General features: G+C 41.1%; 1 protein-coding gene across 2 annotated transcripts; it reads left to right on the plus strand.

The window, feature by feature from the left end:
* Positions 1-9651: 9651 nt before the first annotated feature.
* Ca2 (carbonic anhydrase 2) lies at positions 9652-23650 on the plus strand. Of its 2 annotated transcripts, XM_029537933.1 has the most exons (8): positions 9652-9754; positions 9993-10169; positions 11258-11455; positions 17958-18076; positions 18497-18589; positions 19605-19667; positions 20823-20978; positions 22850-23650. In XM_029537933.1, the coding sequence occupies exons 2-8, from the start codon at positions 10136-10138 to the stop codon at positions 22967-22969; spliced, it is 783 nt and encodes a 260-aa protein (XP_029393793.1). In that variant the 5' UTR covers positions 9652-9754; positions 9993-10135; the 3' UTR covers positions 22970-23650. The 2 variants fall into 2 exon arrangements, with proteins under 2 accessions (XP_029393793.1, XP_021051693.1); XM_021196034.2 differs by having other exon boundaries at positions 9671-10169.
* Positions 23651-26647: the final 2997 nt, after the last annotated feature.

Below are 26647 nucleotides of genomic sequence, written 5' to 3' on the forward strand. Positions count from 1 at the left end.
GAAACAGGGTCCCCAAGGTGCTTCATGAGGGGGGATAATCCATTTTAATACTGAAGGCAGAAAGACGCCTGTGGTGAAATCAATTTTGAGCATGCCTAGGCATGTCCTAGACTGTGGGTGCCAGATGTATGTACAAATCACACCGGAGGAAAGCATTTATGCTTCGGAGGAGTCAGGAGGTCTAAGCGGAACATCCAGGAGCAAGGGGTTTGCCAGTGCTAATGATCTATCTTCTGCAGATGAGAGAATGCCTAGCAGGTACAACCTGTGACAGCCCGGTCAGGTAGATAATCACAGGTGATCAGCCAGAGTGAGTCTAACAGCACAGTCCCAGGGGACAGGGTGCACTGCGGCAGCACAGCCCAGTGATCTAAAAGCTAATTTTAGCCAGTTGAGAAGTCGCTCTGCAGTAAACAGGGAACCGGGTTCTCCCTTGTATTTGAATCAGTCCCAGGCAGAGGAGCCTGAAACCTCAGGGAAAATATGTTTTCCCATAAAGTAAACACTTTCTCTGTTCTGACTTGCCTGTGAGTCGCTATCCCATCCATGTGCTCTTTTGAAATTTGGACGGTTCCAAACACATTCGTTAAAGGGAGGTCACTCCCTGAAGGCCTCTCGATTCCCATGGAAGCATAACACACATGGAAGTGCTGGAAAGTACGAGGCTTATAGAAATCACACTTCTGCCTTTCTGTGAGCAGTTTAGAGCAGGACCTCAGGTCACTAGGGACAGACCTGGATGGAGCCCTAGAGGAACTGGCAAGGATGATGTGATTGTACGAGCCCAGCAGGGCCAAGTTAGAGTAGGGCCAGAGAATAGAGAGAAACGCTCCACACAGTTCAGTGAGTGTAAAGGGCCTACAGTTCTTTCTGTACACACTAATGGGAATAGCATGAGTACTTGAAGTCTCTATGTGAAATGAAGGTTGGTGTGCGTTGAGATGAGTGTGATGAACAGTGGGGACTGCAAGGTTTCACAGCAGTATGAACTTGAACTTGAGGCAAAGTGAGACTTGTAAAATATCATGTGCTGGTCTTTGTCAATGCTTCTGTGAAAGTTACTTCCTCACTGTCTGAAGGTCAGAGATGCGTCAAAGAGGTTTTAGAATATTGGAGAATCCTATTTCGTTAATGAAGAAAAGGAATGGGAAAAAGAAGTTTTACATATATCCAAATGTCCGTTGCTTGTAAATTGAAAACTGAACTCAGTAAAGAAGCGATGTGTTTTAGGAGATATAAAATGGAATTCTGTTCTAGGGTATTTATCTGCTTTAACACCTGCCCTCCTGTGGGCACACTGAAGAGGGGCTGGCATTGCGCCCACGGATTAGGCTCCAGTAGCCCACATCTGTACCATCAACCCATGCTTCTGTCTTCTCAGGCTCCTTTTCTTTCTAGAAGTTTCTCTTAATTTCTTCAGTAGTAACTTTAGTTCCCCGGTTGTTTCCAGTTCGGTGTGAGGACGGTGAAAGCAATTCCATATACATAATAAAGAATCTTCTTCCTTGGTCTAATCTTTGCCTCGTGGTTAGAAAACAGAGGAAAGAATGCTTTTGAAGATTCAGGAGGCACCCTCCCTGGTACACTCCACTAAGACAGGGAGTTCGGGGACATGGACCCTCTACAGGGAGCACAGATAAACACTATCAAATATGTTCATGTACTTATAATTACTCCTCAATACCTTCTTATGTGTGTATGATACTGGTCTTCAGCCTCGTACTCTACGACAAGCTACATCCTGTCTCCTCTCTGTTATTATTATTGTAGTTCGAGACACATTTGCATCAAATTACCAAGATTTGTCTTGAACTTGTGGTTTTCCCACTCAACCTGTTTGATGCGTAAGACCCTGGGTATGCAACACAAGGCCATCTTAGTCCTTATTTTTTTTTTAATATAGGTGAGTATATTTTGGAAAAATAAAAACTGAAATTTGACCTTAGAAATTTAATTAAGAGAAAGCAGGATTATTTTGGTGTGGGAAGGTTAGGTAATCCATCTTAGCTCATAGGTTGATTTGTAAGTTTCTAGCTGCCTTCTGTAAATTCTTTTCTTTGAAAAGAACATTTCAACGACATTTCACTAAAGAAAGCCTACTCTCTCCCTTTTACTTTGTTTTCTTCAGACGGCCTGTTGTCAAGATTGTGAGGTATGCTGAACCTCTTGTCCTTAGCAGCCTAATTGATAGAGAACATAGATTGGGCCCCAGGAGGGAGGGAGAGTTCCAGAGGAGTCAGGGAACAAACAAGAGCTCAGAGAAAAGATGTGGCTAGAAGCAATGCCTTTCCATGAGCAAGCATTGGATAGGAGACACATGTTACAAGTACATACACACATGACTTTATTGTCTCTTCTCAGAATGAGTCTACTCTTTTCTAATGTGCTTATGTGTCAAGAGTACAAGAGATTAAACGAGATCAATAAACTACTTGGATGCAGGAAAGAGAAAAGAACAGGAAGAGAAGGACAGCCTCTGAGCATCCCATGAGAGAAAGGCTAATTTGGGCTGCTGCTACCAAAAGGAGAGCTTATCAGGCAGGGGCATAGCCAGCAACACAGGGGAGTGTTTACTAGAGATATCAGCACCCATTGGAAAGGACACTTAGATAACAGGGCTTGGGGCAGGTGACCTGAAAAGCCTGGTTGTGTGTCAGCAGGCCTGGGAGCCCACCATGGACTCCAAGCATATTTGGGATGATTCCAGTGAGTCCCCAAACAGGACTTTTTTTTTTTTAAAGTTACATAGGCATACGTGTAACTTGTATATCTGTTATATAATTTTATATAACAGATACTACTGCTATAAAATAAAAGTAAATAACTTTAGAGGATGAAAAAATTAGTCATAAACACAAGTTCCATTTTCTTCCTGCCCTGGAGTGACACACTAGGGACACCTCTGAACTGTGGACAGCTGGGTGCAATTTTCTGCTTGCAAGAGCAGCAGTGGTCTCCCGTCTGTCTCCCCAGCCGGTTCTGCCCCACACTTTCCTGCTCTGCTAATCCATTATTCCATGCACAGCCTTACAAAGGGGGCACCAGAAAATGAAATAAGAAGAGTCTTGCATCATGGATATTAGAAAAGCAGACCCTTGCCATGGTGCATGATAGGAGGCACATGACTTGGACTCTTCAGCACCAGCACTTGGTGGATGCATTGTGAATTGTCCTAACCCTTTCAGTATGGTCAGACAGTCAAAGGAGAAAGAAAGGTTTAAAGGACACCTGTTGCTGTGGAGGAAAGAAGGAAGGAACAAAAGGAAGAGAAAAGAGGAACTGAAGGATGAAGAGGAAGGAAAGTAAGGAAGAGGAGAGACAGAAGAAAGAAAAAACACATTTTGTGACATATAAGAGCCAAGTGACATTTTGTCTGTCCACTGAAATAACATTCATTCAAATGTGTTTTTATCTTTCAGACACTGTACTAAGATGGGTGAGAAAGGAGAGACAAGGCACAGAAATACTGTTGATAATTACAGAGTATAATTTTGAAATTTTGTGTTAAGTGGTCAAAATGCATTAAATTATTTTATGAAGCAAAGGTGCTTAAAGAAAATGCTATCGGGCTGGTAAGATGGCTCAGTGGGTAAGAGCACCCAACTGCTCTTCCGAGGTCCAGAGTTTAAATCCCAGCAACCACATGGTGGCTCACAACCATCCATAACAAGATCTGACACCCTCTTCTGGAGTGTCTGAAGACAGCTACAGTGTACTTACATATAATAAATAAATAAATCTTTAAAAAAAAAAAAAAAAGAAAGAAAATGCTACCAACATTCAAAGTCAGACCAATGTTCTTAGCTTATATGCTTTCTTTCTTCCAGAATCCTGATTTTGAGTAGTTCAAAACTTCTCAAACAATCTTTATCTGAATACATTTCCTTTCTGCTTCTGAAAGAACTTGAGTAAGCATAAGACGAGAAAACCAGCTATAAAATGTAGCTATGTCCATTCTCTGTAGCCCACTCACACTTCACAGGACTGTGAAGGTGCTGGCTGTGTGTGTGTATGTGTGTGTGTGTGTGTGTGTGTGTGTGTGTGTGTGTGTGTGTGCTGTCTGCTCCCCTGGGAGTAGACGGCTAACTCTGGCCTCCTGCCCTTAAGCAAGAGGAAGCATTTAGTTCTGATGCCTTTACCCCTGCATGGAAAGTGTTAGCTTGCTTGTGCTGGTAAGAGGAAGTCAGAAATTCCCCAGAGTGGTGATTTATTGGTAAAAGAGAAGTTTAATCATTTGATGAAGCTAATGCTCACCTAACAAGCTGTTAGGATGTGGGTAGCACTGGGTGCACACTCAAGCAGCATAAACTGACAGTTTTCCCAAGGTGCAGTGGTAGGGTTGGTTTTATTCTTTTCTACCCAATCCACTGAACCAAAAATAAGTGAGGGACTATTAGGAACATAGCACAGTTCTAGGTCTCAGATGTTTTTAAATACAAAGGTAATTACCATAATTGTTTCCCAGACTTTTGAGAAAAGAATTACCTTATAGGGTGTGTGTGTGTGCGTGTGTGTGTGTGTGTGTGTGTGTGTGTGTGAGAGAGAGAGAGAGAGAGAGAGAGAGAGAGAGAGAGAGAGAGAGAGAGAGAGAGAGAGAGACAGAGAGACAGAGAGACAGAGAGACAGATACAGAGACAGAGACACATAGAGACAATGAACCCAAGACTGTGAATTTGCTAGGCAGCATTCTGCATCTGGGTTCTATCCGCCCTTTATAGTAGAGACAGTCTTTTATGTCAGGATTTTACAGAGTGACATAGTGGGACTTCCCTTATTTGAGGGGATACAGCCCAAGACTTCTACTGCCAATTCAAAATGTAAATAGAAAACACACACACACACACACACACACACACACACACACGAACATTCTTTCATATTCTGCAGCTCTGGCATATAGTTCCAGAGTTATCCTGTCCTCCCATGTTTCACGCCAGGCTTACTACTTTTGTGAATGAAACAGGTGTTGCTTGAACAAAATCCTATGATACCTGGGCAGTCAATCTGGTGACTAAGATGTCTGCTAAATAGCTATTGGCAGGTAGTGTTTACAGCTTATGGCTATACTGGACAAAGGATGGTTCGTGTCCTGGGTGGGATGAAGCCGAACATTGTTGGAATTTATGAGAATAGTAGATGATAAAAATCTCATTAATTGTCTATTTCAGGAATTTCCCATTTACTACTTCCTGTTCTGGCTGACCACGGGTAACTGAAGCTAATGAGTAAATGGGTAAGCCAAGTTTTCCTAGACAGGTGGCATTGGGGGTTAATATTCCCCGTGTCTTTCCTGTACATTGGTCCATATGCAGCGCAACTTTGGAATGTGCTCATTGGATGCCAGCCACACACCACCCCTGTCTCCCAAACTGGGAAAACCAGAAATGTATCCAGTGACGATCAATGTTCCTTACAAGGCAAACTGTTTGAGAATGAGTGTTGGAAAAGGAGGTCGGCCTTTATTATACCTAGAGAATTGTGTATGGTAAATGGCAGCTTCCCCGAGTCACCAAATATTAAAAAGGAATAATTTACAGACACATCTAATTTTCTCATTTAATATTTCATTCTACTTCTGTGTAACATGGACACTTGTTGACATACTTGAGTTCATTGACTAGTTTGGATGTATTTAGTTTTATAGAAGTTAAATATTACCAGGTATCATGAAAAAGCAAAGACATTTTTAAATGTCTTTAAATTTAGAAATGTACATACCACATTTTTTTTTTTAATCTATAAAACAGCTTGCTAAGGGCAGTTGAACTCAACTGTTTGTAGATGTAATGTTAATGTTATCTTAGACACATATTTTACTTAGAGAGACTTTTGGCAGGATGCTTTAAAGGTGTTCGGCATGTTGACCCAACTTGGCTTTCCAGAGTAGGACTGCACATAAAATTTTCACACATTGTTTTTCCAGCATTATGGAGCAGGGTCCTTAGCAAGGAGGAATGCACTGGCTCTCGGCGGGCCAAAGGACAGGTGGCTGAGGGTTCAAACCCGAGTTGCCAGTTTGGTCCACTCCTGACTCTTCCGCTTGCCAGCTGAGTGACCTGTACTCAAGAAACTTATTTCTGTCCCCCAGTGCCCCTGCTTCAGTACAGACTGATGTGAAGCATTTACAACTGCATTGTTAGATACACACTTTTACTAAGTTAATATTTTAGAATTGGGTGGGTAAATTAATACTTTTAGTAAGTTTAGAATGTAAAAACTCAAACACACTAATTAAATGCTCCTTTTCCACTCAGGTTAGTGGCAGGGAAAAGACAAACTATTATTTTTTTAGTGAAAAGTATTATAATAATCATTATATTATTTATTCAGGCATGAAACCACGCCAGGCCTTTGAGATCTTCCAGACCCTTTTTCTTATAATGACATGCTGGAGCTAGAAGTCTCCCTCATCAGTTTACAATGGAGCAGGGGAAGTTTCAAGAGACCGCCTATGTTGCTCAGGGCTATAATGGAGGACTCAGCTCACACTGAAAGCTTAAGTCTAATTCCACAAATGGGAACGTCTCCCTAAGATAACAAGGACACCGACAGAGGAGCTAATAACACAGGAAGCCACAGTTAAGCCACATAAATGAAATTTACCACTCAGCAGCCCTAGGTATGCTATATGTATTCCACACATGAACATGGAGGCTTGAAGACGAGAACAAATCATGCAGGCTTATGCAGAAGGTAAGACCTAGAAACACAGTACTAATCTACAAAACCCGGCTCTCATTCCTTTAGAGGAATGCTGGAAGGTTCCCAGGCAGAAAGGGAACAGAGTTTCCCTATCAGAGCAACTTGGATCTTTTTCTGGAAGTAATTCTTAGAAAGACAGACACAAAGGCATACGTAGCAAGGGTCACCCAGACCCTCCGTCTGATTCTTGTCTGTAAAATGAAGAGTTGATTAGATTGCCTAAAGCTCCTAATTGTCTTAGTTCTAGTCTGTGTCATTCTGTCCTTCGCATCTGTCCCCTGGCTTCCTTGTACACTTAAACAGAAAACCTCTCCTTGTCTCCTTGGTACAGTGGTCTGTACTGTTCTGGTTGCGAGTTCTGCCTGGCTGATGTCACTGCTTGTCTTCTTTTTCTTCACCCCAGTGGTAAAGCTAGGAACTCTGCACAAGCTTTTATATTGACTTCCTGTACATGAACTGTTCTGTTCCTGGCCATTCCTTACTGGTTCTTTAAGGGCTTCCTTCAGCGGGGCTTCTAGGACACTCGGTCTGAGAGTGGTCTCTTATCCTGTGCCACTCCTCCTCATTCCTGGCTCTTGAGCTTCGCACTCATTGGCATGGTTGGAATTCACCTCGCTTCTGCTTGCTCACTGTTCCCTACAGCCCCCACATCCATTCATCCTGGACCCCAAGAAGATCAGCATCAACTTGACATGGTAGCAGCACAAAGTAGCACTCGAGATCTCGGGAAGTGAATGGGTTTACCTTATGTAGCCCCCTAAAATATGGAAAATATGTAACACTAAGTAGGGGCTCAATAAATACAATAGTAAAATGGTAACTCACATTTAATATACCGTAATTGTTGGCATAATGTCAAACATGTTATGTCATCTAGTTTTCACCACGACCTTATGATATGAATACCATTATTATGGGTGACATGCTAAAATTTAATTCAGAGCCACCTTAGGGTACATGGTGAAAGCATATATATATACATATATATATATATATATATATATATATATATATATATGTATATATATATATTTCATGTCCTAAATACCCAGTCAGCTGGAGGCTCTCTCTCCCTTTGGCCAGATGTTTTATACAGCTCTGTTTAGGACAAACTCTAAAGCCATAATTTTCTGATAGCTTCCGGTGGCAGGTGATTAATGTGCACTCACTAACTTAATTCTTACAACAGCCCTAACTGGGTGTAATTATTCTCACTTCCCACATGAGCAAGCAACAGCAAATTAGGGTGGTGGTTTACAAACTGATGATTAAATAGTTGTACCAGCTTAGGATACTGCATCCATCATAGACAGAAGGCTAGGGACATGTCTACATACAGGACTCTAGGAGTCCTAAGGAGTGAATGGCTGTCAGTCTCCCTAAAAACGTAATACTCTAATGACTATGAAACTATCTACTTATTTCATTAATTATTGAATAAATCATATATTTCTTTGTAAAAATATATTAACTAGCTGAATTTAGTATAAATCAAATGCTTTGTATGATTTATCTCAAAGACTTTTTGTTATCATGATAGGAACATGTCTTAGTAATTTTATATGATTTTTTCCTGATTATGTTATACATACACATATATATGAATATATGTGTGTATATGTACATATGAATATACATACACATATATGTAAATTTCCCCCATCTCCTGGGTTAGAAGGAAGTACATTTCTTCCCTCTAAAAGACATGAATACATAAGTACTGGTTTTATTCTTACAAGCCCAGTGTTACCCTCTGGCAGCCAGTGAATGACTGCCTGGGAGGAATGTCCCCAGTACAGCAGAGCTGGACAGTGACTGATCCACGTGATACTATGAAGTCATCTCCATCATGAAGACCTGGCAGAAAGAAAATGCCCACAGCCTCTGTAATTTGAAAAGAAAGTGAATATGAAATATAATACCTGATGTCCTCTTGACTGTCCAAAGGTGGGCAAGGAGACTCCCTAACAGGAGTTACCAGACAGGATGAGGATTGAATTGGTGGGGTCGGAAGCCTTGAGAAGTACTTCATCAAAATCTGTTCTTATTCCACACACAGTGGTCATGGAACAGGAAATGGGAAACTTTCAGCAAATTATGCATCTCTAGTGTCACAGATGCAAGGGACCATTTGTGAACTGTACTTTGTAATGGTCCTAGAAACCATTCTTCATCAAAAATTCCCTTTGACATCAACCTGAAGAGTCTTGTCTACAGAAGACCATAATTTACTGGGTCTTAGTATAAGAACAAGGAAATCTACATGTGCATCATCTTTGTGTGGCACTGGCTGAAATAAAGGCACATGATGATTCCGAGAACACTTAAAATGTAGTCAGATATTTTTCATTATACTTACACATAGATTTTAATATATAGGTAATGTGATGTCTAGGTGCCTCCATAGAAACACAAAAACTGTACCCTTCTCAATTTGAATTCTAAATACTACGGCCTCAGGTCCACAATAGATTCAGTACAAAATAATTGTTCACAAAGTCAAAATAAGAAAAAAAAGTGTTAGGTGAAGAGAAATGTTTAAATAAAAATACACAAAAAGAACATTGATAGGTGTGTCCCCGGGACACCCACGGTCCCTGGAAAGCCATAGAGCTACCTTCCTTTTTTATTTTTTAAGGGTTTTTTTTGGGGGGGGGGGGTCGGCTTGTCAAGTACAAATTCCTTTGCCAGGAAGGGGAAGTTCTCATCTCCTTGGAAGACATTTTAAAAATCCAATTCCAAAAAGCAAAGCGATTTTTGAGAAGTGTTGGTTATGTTACATCAACAGTTCGGTGCCTAAGGTTAATTTGTGGAGCAAGCGGGAAGCTGGAGGGCGCCCTGGCGGCAAAGCCCGGTCGTCTTCCCGCAGCCGGGCAGCAGGGGGCCCTCCCGCTTCCCGCTCCGGGCTCCGGGCTCCCCGCTCCCGGCGCCTCTAGGACGCTCCCCGCCCAAGGTCAAACTCCGCAGCCGCGTGCGTGCGGGCCGCGGCCGGGTGGCCGGCTGATCGGCCAGCTCTGGGAAGCGGAGCAGCGCTGTGCGGGCGGGCGGCCAGGTCTGTGCTCACAATGGGGCTGGGGAGTAGGGGCGCCGGCCCGCGAGGCTGCGCCGCGCCGGGGCGAGCTGGAGAGCGCGCAGCTGCTGCAGAGCGGGTCGGACGCAGAAGCGGAGAGGAGCCGGAGGGCGCCCCGCCCCAAGCAAGGTGCGGGGGCCCTCGAACACCGAGGCCTCCGCCTGTCACCTCTGCCTGTCACCTCCGTCCGCCACCTCCACGGTCTCCTCCCCTTGCTCAGGTCCACTCGGTCCCTCCCCTGGGCCGCCCAGAGCACTAAGTTGGCGGGAGCCTATAAAAGCCGGACGGTGCGACCCGCGACACACACTGCAGGACCGCTAGACGGACGACAACTTCTGCTCTGCCCCGATCACCGGCGTGACCATGTCTCACCACTGGGGATACAGCAAGCGCAACGGTGAGTGCGGAGGCCGCGCGCTCCGGGCCGCGCGCTCCGAGTCTCGGCTCAGGCACCTGCCTCGCGCCGCAGATCCCGGAGCGCAGCTTGGATGCCGGGTCTCCGCTCTGGTATGTCCCTGGCGCCCGACTCAGAGCGCTGTCTAGGATCTGATCTCAAACTTGCTTGGCCGCGCACAGGGGTTGGGAGGGATAACCCAACGCAAGACCAGACGACAAGACCTATGGGGACCACAGCCGGTCACCCAAGGCCAACCTAGACAGAATCGGACAAGGGTTGTTACTAACATTTTAGTTGTGTTTCTCAGAAAGGTTAAGGGGAAACACTTGTCCCCTTCACATCAGTATCTGCTGCACTGTGGCTAAGATTCTCAGTGCACTTTGTTGTGGCATCTTCTGGAGCCCGTTTGGGTCTAATTGCTCTGGCTCCAGAGTTTTCCATGCATCTTTCAACTTCTAGAGTTAGAGGGTCAATCGTAGATACCTAGACGTCTTCCAGATCATAGGCCTTGGCATATGAACCCATCTGAGGGGAAAAGAAGGTGCACCTGACTTGTGGTTGGGTTGTGTAGGCTCCCCAGCAAAGAGAATTCTAAAGGAGGGGTCTGAGCCTGAGTTTTGGTCTATATGGTCTTTACTGTCACCTAGTGTGGCAGCACAAGGTTCTCGGACCTGTTATAATGCCTTAGAATCTATGTTATAATGCCTTAGAATCTATGTTCCAAACTCAGTCACAAGAGGATTTATATCCCCAGTCAGACCACTTTGTTTTCCGTAGTTCTGTCCAGTTTTAGTCACTGATTTTGAGTAAAAAGATCTCAAAATTGCTAATGCTTGTCTGACAATATTAAGAAATAGATGTATATTGACTAATTTTCGTGCTGGCCTTATGAGGTAGACATGATAATATTTCATCACCCCATGTTACAAATAAAAGGACAGAGGCACATTTTGTTTTCATAAATGTTAAGTTAGTATCACCTCCGAATTTGGAACTGAGCAGACTGTGTCTAGAAACACCACTGGCTTCCAGTGGCTGGTGTCTCCTTTCCCACAGCAATGACCTCACAGCTGTCTTCTCATCTCTAGGACCAGAGAACTGGCACAAGGACTTCCCCATTGCCAATGGAGACCGGCAGTCCCCTGTGGACATTGACACAGCGACTGCCCAGCATGACCCTGCCCTACAGCCTCTGCTCATATCTTATGATAAAGCTGCGTCCAAGAGCATTGTCAACAATGGCCACTCCTTTAACGTTGAGTTTGATGACTCTCAGGACTATGCAGGTCAGTGTTTAGGAAAACATTGGCCTTTTTAGTCAATAGTTATTTTCAGTCTTAATGGAAAATACAGGGACACGGTCCTTGCCATCACCATTTGTGTCCAAAAGCTAAGATGTCACTCTGATTTCTTTCAAAGGTCCTAGAAGTAGGCTAATTACTGTGAGGTATCCTCAGGGACTATCAGATATGTAGGGCATCAGGCAAGGTGCCTGTGGGATGTCACAGAAAGCAAGTCAGGTCTTTAGCAATACAGAAACCATGCTCCTAGATGAAAGATATCCTCAGGAGGTATGTCTTAATGTGTACTGCTCCAAGTCAGTAGTGCACAAAGTGATCATAATCTGAATATTTAAAAGGTTGAAGTTCTCGGTAAACATTGTTTGTATTTGTCAGTGTCGACATAGGGTGGGTATATATAAGTATCTTGTTCAAAAATTTATCCCACAGTGAAGATTTTTCAGAGTTGTTTGAATATGCTTAGGCAGTTGCTGAAAAAACAAAATCCTATTACCATAATTTATTTGTAATAGGGCCTGCAGACGGGATGCTGGTGAATGCTTTCTTCTTTATGTAGAAAAAGGAGACCCAGTCCCATTTAGACACAGTGGCTGCCTTTACGGCCTGCTGGTTGATTTAATTGCCAGTGTCCTATTTTCCTGAATATTTTCCTTTGAAGGTCACTGAATGAAATGGGGCTGTAAACACGTTGTTTGCTGGTGGTTTGGAGTAAAGGATATTTTAGAGGAAAAGGACAAAGACAGAGGAAACAGCTACTATTGCTGTCAGCTAATGACCATGCGGAATAATAGCATGCTATATAATGTGTCATTAAAGTATGACAATCAGGTTGGCCATTATATTTCAATAGCAGCAGAGAAATCTCAAATACCTCAGTCAGAATTAACAGTTGAAGAAAGGTGGGTTTTAGGAAAAAGACCTTCTGTAGAGAGGGTACTCGAAAAGAAAAGAGAAAATCTCTTCTCCAGTGCAGGGGTTTCCGAACCTGACAAGTCATTCAGGGTTGGTCAGTTTGGAGGGAAGCTAGGATGGCTGATTGGTCCAGAACTGTGTGTGGCCAGAGTAGGCTTCAGAACTTGTTGAGCCTGTCTGTCAGCAGGGGCCTGCTAGTGGGAGGCTGAGATCTTACAGATCCTTTGTTTTAAGCTGCCAGGTTTTTGTCTCAAGTGATGAGGGTGCCTAAGAAGTGGGTTATCCTTTGCTACCTAGCCATGGCCCACTCCCTGTCTGCTTAACTGTCTTTCTCACTCCTGTCTGCCTTCGTCACTAAGATCAGCTCACACTTCATAAACTCAGGGTCATGGGGGCAGGTGACCCTGACTCCTTTTCCAGTGTCATCAGAATCCACCATGTATTGAAAATATCTAAAAGAGAAGAATATACAAATATAGGCTCTGACTGTAACTTTGATACAAACAAAAAGAAACTGTTCAAGGAATTCTGGACTCTTGATTTGAGATCCAAAAGATCATAGAAATGGATTGGGGTAAGAATTCTCTGAAGGAGAATCTGAGTCCCTAGCACAGGAGACAGAGAACATGGGCGAGGGGGTTTTGAAGAGAGGAAGCCGGCTCAGCTGGCACAAGGCAGGGTTCCAGAGCTTTTGGAGACTAGAGTAAAGGAGATGGTTTCATAGCAGGAGCCTGCAGCTAAGCCCTTGAATTTCCGAGCAGGAGGGGGGTGGGGAGCCGGATGTGAGGTTGCCAATACTTCTTTTGACTTAAACTCCTTTCCCTGGTGGGAAACCCTGGAAAGTCTGTTTAGCTAGAGACTCACAGGCAATGTCCTCAGTTGGGTGTCTATCATCATCTGTGAGAAGGTAAGGCTGCCACTGTGGTGCTTGTAAAAATGATGTGGTCGTAGGAACTGTGGAAACGTGGAGGAGGCTTAGTAACTGACATGATACTTCAGGAGAAATAAAGGGTTTGGGTGTTTTGGAAGAGACTCCAGCAAAGGGCTTTAGGAAACCCCAGGGGATTAAAGAGAGCACAGGATGTGTGTCTGTGTGCCCTAGATAGCAACACAGTCTAGGAAAAACAAGGGCCAGCAAAGATTAGAGTTCTCCTTTGCCCATGAAAGACTCCTTTGTAATTTGGCTAGTATCTCTATCTCTTTCAGTTACTTTGGTTAAACAAAAATCTAGAATGCATTAAAATATTGATATAAAAGGAAAACTCACAGAAAGTGTTAAATAATGTGTCACATGGAAATAGGCTACATAGATTTTCTTTTTAAAACATTCTTAGATTCTCAAAAGTTTAACAAATGGAAGTGATACTATAGTCAGCCCACAACATGAAGAAGGAGGGAGGGAGGGAGGGAGAAGAGAAAGAAACAAGGAAGCCAGGCAGGAAGAAGGAAGGAAAGAAAGAAAATCTCTTGCTGAACTGAGGCTTGTTTTTGTGGCACTACTTTCTAACTAGCCGCTGTTTAAAAGGAGAATACAAGAAAGAATCTTCAGATGATAAATATTATCAATCTTTAGTTGTATGTTCTATGTTTTTAAAAGCCGATGTAATTTTTCTTTACATTTAAAGTCTAAAAGTAATTTATTTTTGTTACTTGATATTATTTCAAAAGTTAACATTTTAGCAATGCTTTATTGAGTTATTTTTGTTCATGTGCTTTAGCATTTTTAGAGTCTCAAATTTTTTTTATTTTCTGTATTTAAATGCATCAGTCATTTACATCCCCTCTACCCTCCCCCACTCCCCACTCCCCAGCACTGGGATCTTAGCCTTCTAGAATTTATCTTGAAGTCAGGCCTTGCAATGTGTTCTGAATGTTATCTTATACCCAGACTTAAGTACCTGGTGTCAGAAACTGAGCTAGCTGGGTTTGGTGTTGTATTTATTTACTTGGAGAAAATTCTTTTAGAGCATGGAATTAATGTCTTAGACTGAAGCTCGCACTAAAGTTGTCAACATTCCTTTAAAGTCAATAATCTTAAATTAATGAAAAATTGCTAATAATGTTCTTTTTAAAAAAAAGTATTGTTAAGAAATAACCTTCTCTGCTTGAAATGTTTTCTTACCGGCTTTTTCTGGTACAAAAGGAGGCAAAGCGTTAAGCATTCTTAACTTATTAACTCTTGCTGATAAGTTTAAAACTCTCTGCTTTATTGCAAAGTTAGGGATGAATAATGAGAGCAAAGTCAGAATTCTTGGGTCGGCACCCACATCTTGTTCATCTCAGTTAGCGCTCCTTTTAAAAACAGAAACAGTATTTATTTGTTGATGCTGCTTCAAGAAGAAGGAAAGAGGATGAGTGACTCCCCTGTCTGCCTTTGAAGCCAACCATTGTCTGGATAACATAATGGGGCTTTGTACCTGGGATCTGTTGAACTTTCTAGGGACTTAATTTTGGAGCTCTAAATTTACCGGCCACAAGTGATCATAAGCAACCAATGAAGGGTTTCCATGCACATAGTTAGTAATGCCAGAATAATTATTAATACCTAGGACAATGACCAGAGTTTCTTAAACACTCTTGAGTAGTGAAACTTACTCCTAACAAGGGTCAGTTTAAATTTTGTTTTTAATGTAATCCCTAACTAGGTTACCCTAAAACTGTTGTACACTTTGATTTTTAACTGGTTAGAAGAAATGGAACAGGAGCAACCCCTCTCAGATTTGTTTGCATGACTATAGTCCTAGGGTTATTCGCTGCTGCCAGTGCAAAAGTATGCATGATCTAATCAATAGTAAAGATTGCAACCGTGAATTTTAGAATTCCAGACTATTTGTGGAGAAAATAGTTCAGCTATTAACATTTAAATCTTATCTGAGGAAAGTATTCATTTGTCTGAAAGGATATTGCTAAAACATTTGTTTATGAGCAACACATTGGGAGGATGTTAATTTGTAATTTGGGATTAAGGGAGATTACTTACCCCAGTGGTCTTTAGCTTGTTGTTCAAATAGATCTTAATTATCAATAGTGACTAAGAAGAAAAATAGTGAAAATGGTAAATTTTCAATGATTTTATATGGGATCTTAATTTATTTTAGTAGTATAAAATCTCCTATCATAATGAAAATACTGCTAAATATTTTTTTTAAGTCCAATATAAGAAGACAGTATATAGTGTTACGGCATTTATATTGTGTTTAACTGATGACAGATTATAAAGGTTAAAACTGGGACAAGTTTTGATATGAAATTTAAATTAAAATTTGAAAGTCCTTTTCCTGTATCTGCCACCTGGTGGAATGTGTTTCTATGGCACACAGTGAGTGTGTACTCTGCCGAATGCCTGCCCCACTTCCAAGGCCTGGCTTTCACAGAGAAGCCTGCAGCCAGTGATTTCTACTACAAAGAAAAATATTTTCACATGAAAAAAACTGATTTCATTATAAACCAAGACAGTTTTAAAATGGTATATAGTGATCAGAATGAATAAATGTATCTTGTAATATAGTATAAGCTATATTTAATCAAAGTGTTATTTTTATTTCTTAGACAAAGTAATACATGTTCCATCTATCCACGATAAAACAACTGTATGATTATAACAATGTTTTCCAAGCATGAAATCAACTCCATACTCACAATTTTTCTGAAACCTGACCTGAATTGCTGCTGTCTGTAGCAATTCAGTTCTAAAGATTTAATAACTTTTTTCTAATTACAATGGACTTTTGATCTGCATAGCAACAGTTTTATATTAATGTGAACTAAAATAGCTGTCCAGTGTTAAAGATTAACACTGGGCATGTCTACATTGAATTGTTTCTTTTGGTGATCATAAAGCCTTTCAAAGTAAAGGTGTATGTGGATTCAAACATATTTGTAGTTACAATATCCCCCTACCCCCCAAAATTGAAAGATGATGGGATTTCAAGGTCTGAAAGGAAAGAAAAAGAACTAGTGGGAACGTTTAGTCACTTTACAATGTGGGGTGGTAGCTTGATTCTTTTCTGGGAAAGCCAATGCTCTTACATCGGTGATGCCTGATGTGTAGGGTAGGGTCACTGAACTGGATTTGGCCCTTGGCTGAGCTATTGACTATAAATGACATTTCCTGTATATGATCAGTCAATTGGTTGTGAGGTTTGAGAAAGTAATGTACAGAATTTTTTCCCTAGTACTAAGTTGTTTTATAAAGATGATATCATTGTTACGCAGGTACTATTAAGAAAAGTGTTCTTTTATTTCTGAGAAAACAAACAAATAAAAATCCAAATAAACTAGTAGAGGAGGCTGGGCTTAATTTTTTTCCTTGCTGACTCGTCAGATAGATAAACACAGTAGCTTCTGTGCTTTAAGGGATTTGATCTTAGCATAGTATATACAAGTTCTTATTTCTTCACCTATGTGTGATATAACACCATTTATGATTCATTCTTCCTGTTTTCTCTTGGTCTGTTAGAAGCGTCTGTAGCCAGTGATTGCGTAGTTGGCGTGGAAAGGCTATGCTGCATCTCTCAGCCAGATTCACCCTTTACTTTGAATAGATGAATAGGCTTGCTACCGGCTAAACATATTTAAGTGAAATGAAGCAAATGATATTTACTGTACGGACACGGTTCTATGTTTTACAAAGCCACCATGGAGTTAAGCTCGTTATTTTATAGAATTATTGTCTAAGGGCAAAAAATGTACCTGAAGTAACAGCTGCTTTAATGCCAGTCCTAGGAAAATAAATTAATAGAACTTTGTTACTTCTGAAAATATTTGATTATATTGTTTAAATATCATAGATGCATACAAGTAAGGTAAAAGTTTTAGTTGTTCCTTCTATTATAATCCTCTTCCAAGATACACTGGTCAAGTACCTATGAATGCAGGGATTGAAGCATGTGGCTTCTGCGATGATTTATTGATTAAAGACTACCTAATTTCAGGATAGAGAATCTAGGATAGTTCCTGTACTTAGAATTTTAGCTTGTGGGAGAAGACAAAGCGTGTTGAACTGTACATACAGATGAGAGATGATACAGGTGATTATTAGTAAAATAACTGAATGCACACATTTTACAGGTTGGGAAGCCCCAGAGGTTTGATACAAGTTTTCAGAAGGTAATGCCAGTTAGTGTAAACATAAAATAGTTAAATTTTACAAGATTTTGAATTTTTCTCCCAAATTCTGGTATTTGACTGGTAGGAAGTCAGGACAATCTTTGGGCCACATAGAAAACAGGCCCTTGGGTTCCTGGACCGATCAGTTCTCTAGTCCTTTCACTAAATTGTAAAGTAGTGTCATTGTAAATCTCCTCTGTCTGAATCTTTACCTATAGGAGACGTGCTACTAATAAGTCCAGCAATGATCGACAAGGCATCTGTCATCCATCAGTTAGCACATTGGAAAATAAAACAGTTGAAATAGCTTAGATCAGCATTCTATTAAATCTGTCTGGTTTTCATTTCTGTGCATGTGTGTATGCGTTCGTGTGTGTGTGTGTGTGTGTGTGTGTGTGTGTGTGTGTGTGTGCGTGTGTGTGTGGTATGAATACAGAGACATTACATGCATGCATTATAATTCCAGTGCTGAAGGAAGGACCCCTCAGTGGCTCCTACAGATTGATTCAGTTTCACTTTCACTGGGGCTCATCTGATGGCCAGGGCTCTGAGCACACTGTGAACAAAAAAAAATATGCTGCAGAGGTAAGATCATTTCTTGTTTACGGGGAAAATCCTATTTAGCATTAATTTCCAAAGCTTTTTATAAGTACAGCCCATACTGAATGGATAAACTCTTTGCAAAAGATCCTCCATTGGTTTCTTAGGTGTTTTGTTATCATCCAGCTAAGGCTGTAAGAATAGTATTGAGTTTGTTTTATTATAAATTCATAAATAAAATCTGCTTTTTCCAAAAAATTCTACATGTCCTTGTCTTAGCATTGCTCTTGAAATGATAAGCTGCTATAACTAGTATAATTAGAATAAAATCAAGTTTTGCTTAAAATTATCCACATTTTTTTCTGTGATAACCTTTCTCTATAAAGGGAAGAGTAGTTATTAGGTAAGACCTGTTGGCTTCTAGTGTGTGAATCATTTACTGTGGTTTGTCTCCCATGATTTTAGCTTCACTTGGTTCACTGGAACACCAAATATGGGGATTTTGGAAAAGCTGTGCAGCAACCGGATGGATTGGCTGTTTTGGGTATTTTTTTGAAGGTTAGTTAATGGCCCAGTCCCTTGTTTCTTTCTATGTTTAAGGTGATTGGCTAGACAGAATATTTATAACAGGAAGAACTTTTTACAAAAATCTGAGGAAATGCTTCTGGTGCTAAAGCGTTTTCAGGTTTAATTCTCCCTCCATCACTCCATGTCTTCGTTATGGCTATCTGAGGGACATTGTGGGGTGTGTCACTTAGAAACTAGTTAGATAGTAATATGAAGAACAGACAAAATGTAACTGAAGATGGCCAATAGGATATAATTTGTTTAAATTGAACCTTAAGTGAAGGTTACTGCTCTGTTTTGGGTGGACAGCTAAATTGAGATCAAGTTCTGATGGGGTGGTTCTAGGTGGTTCAATGTCAGCAAATTTCAGGAACTGTAGGATCTCAAGAGTTGAGCCGCCCCTAGCAAGTCGGAAAGGGGAGTCTAGAACATTGGATGGGTATTTAATAGAGTCTCAAGCTGAAATGGACGCTGCAGGGGCTCCTTGCGTCACTCAGAGGCATCAATCAGAGAAATGTGCCCAGGATATAATCCTGAGAAGCGCTAGTGAGAGGCTTTAAAGCACTGAGGACATGGTTACTGATGTTCGGAAAGGAACAGGAGTCAAGAGACTACTAGGAAGACTAGAGGGTGCGGGGACAGGGGATGCGGGGAGAAGCAGGAAGCGTGTGTAGGAGGGTAGGCAAGAGTGTGCGCTCCTCAAAAGCAGCCACTGAGGTAAGATCTTGTTCTTTCAGCTTAGCGGTTGGAGGAGATAGGACACAGAGCAAGCTAATTCAGGGGAGTGAGTTACAGAGACAGAAGCTGAGGCGGGTTAAAGATTCAGTGACTGCTGCCAAAACATGTGTTGTCAGTGTTTACAAGCCACAGATGTCTAAGGGGCAGATTTTACTTGTTGCTGTTTTTATTGTTGTTCTCTGAACAATTTTCGATAGAGTTGCTCAAATCAAAAACTGTTGTGGTGCCAATTGACTCATAAGGCCTTATAACCTCTGCATTTCTGCAGATTGGACCTGCCTCACAAGGCCTTCAGAAAATCCTTGAAGCACTGCATTCCATTAAAACAAAGGTAAGCCTTTTTAATACTCTTGATTTTAAACACTTCCCTTGATCAAAATGAATAGTCTTGTTGATGTCATGGTGTTTACACGAACAGTTTACTTTAGGTAAATAATTGCTTCTATATAATGATTTTTTTTTTCTTTCTGCAAAAGTAGCTTCTTGTTCTGGTAAATAGTGTGATTTGTAATGATTTGCTATTAGAAGCATACATATGCAAGAGCCAGAGACCATCAAAGAGTCAGAAAAATCCTCTGAACAGACCACCCATTGATTCATACAGAAGGCGCTTGTGAGAATCTTGCTATGTTATGATCACCACGTTAATCAAGGGATCCAGAGATGTGTGGGATGGACAAAGGCCTGCTTCGTGGAAATTCATATTCAATGACCTGAGTTCCTCCATTCTGTGCTTAAACCCTCTATGCAGCAATGATGTGCTGCGGCTTTTGGGCATCCGCTTGCCATGACTGGTAACCTGGCAGGCTGGCTGCACCAAGCCCATCTTCAAACTGACCTACCACCCAGCTTATTAAATGTAAATCGTTGCAGCTATGCTCCGTCCTTGAATCACACGTGATTACCCTGATGATGCATTTTCCATATGGTTCTATTCTCTCTCCTGGTTGCTAATTATGTCTAGTTCCCTTTATTTATTCTTATCTTATATTGCTTCATCTCTCAGTGACCTTATAAAGAAAACAGTGGTATGAAATCTCACATTTCCACCCACAGTTACTGCTTTAAAAGTGCTGTGTCCAGAGCTGAACGCTGTGTTTTCATTCTAATGGATCTATGAACTATCACTGCAAAATTACCACCTTACTATCAAAGATCCTACATTTCTATTATTGCAACCTAATTATATTTACCATTTTAGGGGTAACAATATAGCTTTAAATGCCAGATGTAATCAGTTAAGGGCCCTGAAAATAACCTAAGGTATTGTTTTGATGACAAGATGAAACATAGTAACTTTTGAATGCTCTCACTTGCCAATCTGTTTCCAAGCAAAATGTCTAGTGCTAGTGCTCTTCATTTTGTTGGTCAATAAACCTGAAAGCTCTGCACAAAAGCCTTGCAGTAAGAGCTGACTGGACCTGTGGATGATAGTCTTTCCCGCTAGACTCTTGTGCTGACTGTCTTCTGTGTATTTGCCCTGCAGGGGAAGCGTGCGGCCTTTGCTAACTTCGATCCTTGCTCCCTTCTTCCTGGAAACTTGGACTACTGGACATACCCTGGCTCTCTGACCACTCCGCCTCTGCTGGAATGTGTGACCTGGATCGTGCTCAAAGAACCCATTACTGTCAGCAGTGAGCAGGTTGGTTTTCTAGGGAGAATTCTCTAATCAGTGGAGGCAGAAAAGCTGCTCTTCCCAGTCGGGCCTGGGATTTAATCCTCCTGTGGTCTCACCCTGTGGCTGTTGCCACAGAGTGTTTGGCAGTAAAGATTTGCTGGTAGTAGCCAGCACCTTAGTACTTAGATAGGTTGTTTAATCTGGGAAAGTGCTGTTGATTGTGAGGGTTATAGGAGAACGATATCTGCTCATTAGCTTATTCTTTTTTAACAGCTAGGAGGAAAGAGAGTCTTTGAAAAAATAAGATTTCATATTGAAAGTTATACAGATGTCAGCGATAATTCCCAGCCTCTCGCTCACTAAGAGTTTAGCATAATCTTGTGATTGTGAGGCGCCAAGTCTGAACCCTGACAGTCCTCCTGGCTTCCTTAGCATAAAGCCGAAATGTGGGAAGTGGACATTACTCAGGAGTTCCAAAAGGCAGATCCCTGTAATGTAAAAGAAAGCTGCAGCCGGTTTTGAAATGACAATTATTTGAGTACCTATGTGATTTAAACCTGGAAATTTTTGGAATCATGAACGTTTAGACCTGTGATATGCAAGAAAGGTCACATTGCCAAACTTTATTTCACTGTCTGGAATTTGTTGATAAAACTGTAAGCACAGGAAAATGGAAGTGCGTTCCATGAAGTGGCTGGGAACATCCTTTCTCTACTCTCTGTTAGATTATTAATGTGTTAATGATAAAAATAATTCACATGTGACCTCTGAGGAAATCAATAAACAACTAGAAACTCACATGCAGTGTAATCGAAGTGGGCCACAAAATGGTATGTTTGCCTGGTATGTGGCTTGAAAATTAACCCGGAGTTTTAACAGTTGGGCAAGCACTGTGAAGTAGCATGAGGAAAAAATGAAAACGCCACTTCTTGTTGTAGACGTGGTGCTTGAGACATGGTGCCAAACGTCAGCATTCCATTCATTTCTCCACTAAGAAGAACTTAGATGTTTCGAAGTCTTCTATCAATAGCAGCTTTGATAGGTAGATTTATTGCCTGCACATACTCTAGTACCAAATACAGATAGCTATGGACAATGAATTTGCCCTTTACTCTAGAAAATGCTGTGAAGCTACACATATGAATTGCACGTTTTGTCGAGATCCCATAGTAGTTGCATATTTGCATGTCGTAGTTGTATATTTGCATGTCGTAGTCCACAGGATCTGAAGGTCTTGTGTACAGCTCAGAGCCACAGCTCGTGTTCCTCCTCTGAGATGCCCTTTGTTTTGCTATGCTTCTTGGCTCTGTTCAACGTAGGTGGTTGAAAAAACTCTTGAGCATCACATCCAGGCACGCCCACCTCTGAGGCAGCCTCCACTAATTCCCTGGGAACACAGAAGCCTTGTTTTGAAGATCAGGGATGCTCAACAAATCTTCCCATCATGCGGATGAGCGTTGTGCTCCTTGTTCATTTCTAAGTCAGACCTGTCAGACTCCAGCAAGAGAAAGTGTTAGCATGAAAGACCAAAACTGACTGGAGTTACCTATTGTGATGCACTTTATCTTCTCTGGGACAGAAAATAAAACTTTAATATGTATTTAAAACTTTACATTGCTTTACATGCCATAGGAATTTACAGATTTTTGTTCAATTTAAAAGGAAAGCAAGAAAAGCAAGCTCATATGTAAATAGATTTTTCCTGTGGAGGCTGCATTTAGCTGTTTTTTTGTTTTTTTTTTTTTTTCTTTTCCTTTTTTGTCTACCTCCCGAGTGCTGGGATCAAAGGTGTACACCACCACCCAGATTTGGAGGTTGAATTTAAATCTAAAACATGCCGCTTTAAGGATGTAATATTGTGAAACTAATTTCTTTAATTACGTTGTGTCTTTTAGATGTCTCATTTCCGTAGACTGAACTTCAATGCGGAGGGGGATCCTGAAGAACTGATGGTGGACAACTGGCGTCCAGCTCAGCCGCTGAAGAACAGAAAGATCAAAGCGTCCTTTAAATAAAATGGCCCTGAAGCAGGGGTCCAAACAGCACAAGTGTGGCTGCCTCTCTGTAGCTAAGCACAGTTCGACCTTGGTGATTTGGATCCCGACTTTGCGTCTGGTATTGTAGGCCTTTTACTTCTCACCCGTTGTGCTTATTAATAAAATGTGAAAAGCAAGACTCAGGTGTCTCATGTGGTGGCAGCACAGTGGCAGGCCGGTGGTCGACTTAGGGCACCTTTTCTCTGCCATGGCAATGCAACACAAAGAACAGACATGGCCTCTTGCTTCTCTTCACAGCCATAGGATAATGAATACTCAGGCCTGTTTGTTAAAATGCTATTTTTAAAACCATATGAAGGTAGAATGATTAATTGCAATCCACATCATGAGACAAACTGAGGTAATTTAGGCAAATCAGGTAAAACAGTCATAGTTTTATGATTATAAATGAAATGAATAGTCACCCTTCCAAGATCTTATTTTAAAGAAAAAATTTTAAAAAGCTTATATATTTGTAGCAAAGTTATTCTTAAATATGAACTATGTTGTAACTTAGTGACTTTTGATTTCTAGAGGTGTAAATGAAGATGTAAAAATCAATATAGTTGTGACGCAGAGTATATTTCCCTTCAGATAACATACCACAACACAATGGATAATGTATTTTAGATATATTCTCTAATAAAATCGAGAACTCTATTCTGGGTGCCTTATTGTCTGCGCCACAGGGACAGAAATGGGTGAACAAATGCCTGCCTACAGGATTCACGTCGATTCATTAGTGATGGTCAGCCATTACAGCAGGCTTACAACTGAAGCAAATCCCTGCAGCCCTGTACCCACCGTTTGCAGTGGCGCTTTCTCAGCAATGGTGTGATGCTGTAAGAGTCGTGCGAAGCGCATCCAGAGAGAGAGTCAGGACTGACGGGGCCACAAAAGGAGAAGGCTCTTCCCCCAAATGCACCTCCACAACAGGTTCCCTTGTCACAGTCAGGGGAGAGGCATAGACTGACCCTAGACTCAAAATCTCCGAAACTCTGAGCCAAGAAAGTTGCATGTCAGACATTGTGCTATCTATCTACAAGGCTAATTACCAGACATCTCCGTTGCTTCTTAGTAAGTAGGCTGTTTGTTTTATAGAGCAAGACAAAAGTGAGCTGATGGTTCTAAAACTGAAAGATCTAATTTCCACAAATAGAAAACTACACAGTTTCCTTTCTATGCCCTGTCATGCTGGCTTCAGGCTGCAAATTGCCCCTCCTGCCCACCATTAAGGGATATGCTGAAGAACCTCAGGGAATGACATCAGTAAGTAAAGACTTACCTCAGACATTAGAGAAGACTGTAGGAAGGATTAGGAATGAAAGGGCATTCTTCCTGACAGAGGTGGAAGGTTACATATGAAAAATGTTTTGCACAGTTCACATAGCCTTGCACACTCTAGGCAAGGTCAGAGATGTTGAGCGTTTCCCATCCATGTCTGTCTTTGATAGGAAGGTTGCTCCCTGGAGAAGATATGGATCCCAGTTCTTAGCACATGGTTCTGGCCTGTTTGACAGAAAACACTGCCTGCTAAGAAAAGAACTGCCCAGTGTTTGTTTCCAAACAGTCACTGGATCTCTCTTCATCTCCCACATCACCAGTTCCTAAAATCTTTGAAGTCTGTATGCTTCATGACCCAAAGTCAACCCTCAGAAATGTATTTGGGCCAGAGACCTGGACGCTGGATGCATAGAGAATTCCAAACACACACACACACACACACACACACACACACACACACATAGTCTTGGTAAAATGTGTGTTCATTGACATGTAAAATTTTATATAGTATATGGACCAATTGGTGACAACTGGGACAATGTAGAAAGGTTTACTGCTGTGTCCATACCTTCCTAGTATCCTACAAACAAAAGGTCTGTGTATTTTAGATGGGAATATGGGCTGGAGGTATCAGAAAGTAGTGTACATTTACCCCACACATGTCCAAACTTCACTCACCCACAACCTCCTTTCTCCTCAAGAACTCTGAAGCTACCATTACTGTAATACTTAGTACCTTGGCTTGGTCTCCTTTTTATCTATTTGTAACACATAGTCATTGTTTTATTTCCACCTCTCCAGCTACATCTCATCTATGTATGCACCTATGTGTATCCAAACTTGCATGCTCCTGCACACTTAAATCATGCAGGATCACCTGCATACATTTGCACATGTATATATAGAGTATGTCATCCAAGCAAGCTGTGGAAGTTCTTCTGCTTGCAAATTAAGACTATTCATCATGATGGTAGCTAGAGAGTTACAATACTTATTTTTCTTGTTATTAATCATTTAAAATTCTTTTCCTACACATCTATAATTTGTCATATACTACATACAATGAAGTAAGAATTATTCAGCTTTACAGATGAAGCTTTCATGCCACATGAATCAGTGTTTATATTCTGTCCACAGTACCTCTGACAGACTCAGTGCTCCCTGTCTAGTTCTGTCAAAACATCATACCCATACCTATTTCTTTTCTAAGCAGCTGGCTTTTGCCACCAAAATAAAATACCAAGCTTGTCTAGACATCTTGACAAAGGAGATTTAAGAATATGAAAAGGGATTTTCATCATCCACATGGTGTAGCAGAATTTTCCCTGTCCAATCACTTTAAATATTAATACAAGAACCCTGTGGTTGGAGAAATAAAAGGGAGGCAGTGTGAAAAGTGCCAGAGACAGAGATGGAAGAGACAGGAGGGGAAGGAAGATGGCGCAAGAGGAAGATGATTTAGATTCCCCGTGGCTTTAAATAGCCACAGGTAGGTATAAATATCATAAAGGATAGAATAATTGGGATAACTTATCTAACCTAGGTGGGCAACTTGTATCATTATCAACTGGCTCTGAAATTATTGTGTGTGCATCTTGTGAATTGAGAATTTATTGGCATATAAATATGGCCGATTAGTTATATATATAAAAAAGGAATATAAGAAGGGCTAGAATAGACTAAGCCCCAAAGAAAAAGATTCAACTACCCATACCCATTTCTTTTCTAAGCAGCTGGCTTTAGCCACCTCTGGACATCTTGAAAAAGGAGATTTAAGAATATGAAAAAGGCCAGACTAAGCCCAAAAGAAAAAGATTCAACTAGACCCCTCAAGCATTATTGATTTTTTTTTAGAATATTTATTTTTGAAATTATATTATTTCTCTGTTCCCTTACCTCTCTCCAAATCCTTCCATGTACGCCCCCCTTTACTCTCTTTCAAAATTGTGGTCTCTGTTTTCACTAATTGGTGTGTATGTGTGTGTGTGTGTGCATTTCTAAATACATAGCTTTTCCAGTCTTTATAATGTTATCTGTACATTGTTAAATGAGGATCACATGAGCTTTATCTGTCTGACCTCTGTGTAGCAAGTAGGTTATAGAGGATTGGTTCACCCAGGCTGCAATGCTAAGACCCTGGGCTCTGTGATTACTTAACTATGTGATTAAGAAAAATATTAGCTGTTCTAAAACTTCAATTTGCCTATCCTTTAAGGGAGCATAATAAAGGGATTCTCACAAAAGTTGATCTGAGGATGTAAAAAGGCAAACTGAGTAAAACTATTTAATTCTGATTCGCATTACAGTCTAGTCGAAGCCCCCTTCCCTCTTTCCCTCTCAGTCCCATTCTCATACCCCTTCCCTTGTTTTCCC

Source organism: Mus pahari, chromosome 4 (assembly GCF_900095145.1).
Source record: "Mus pahari chromosome 4, PAHARI_EIJ_v1.1, whole genome shotgun sequence".
NCBI classification, from domain to species: domain Eukaryota; kingdom Metazoa; phylum Chordata; class Mammalia; order Rodentia; family Muridae; genus Mus; species Mus pahari.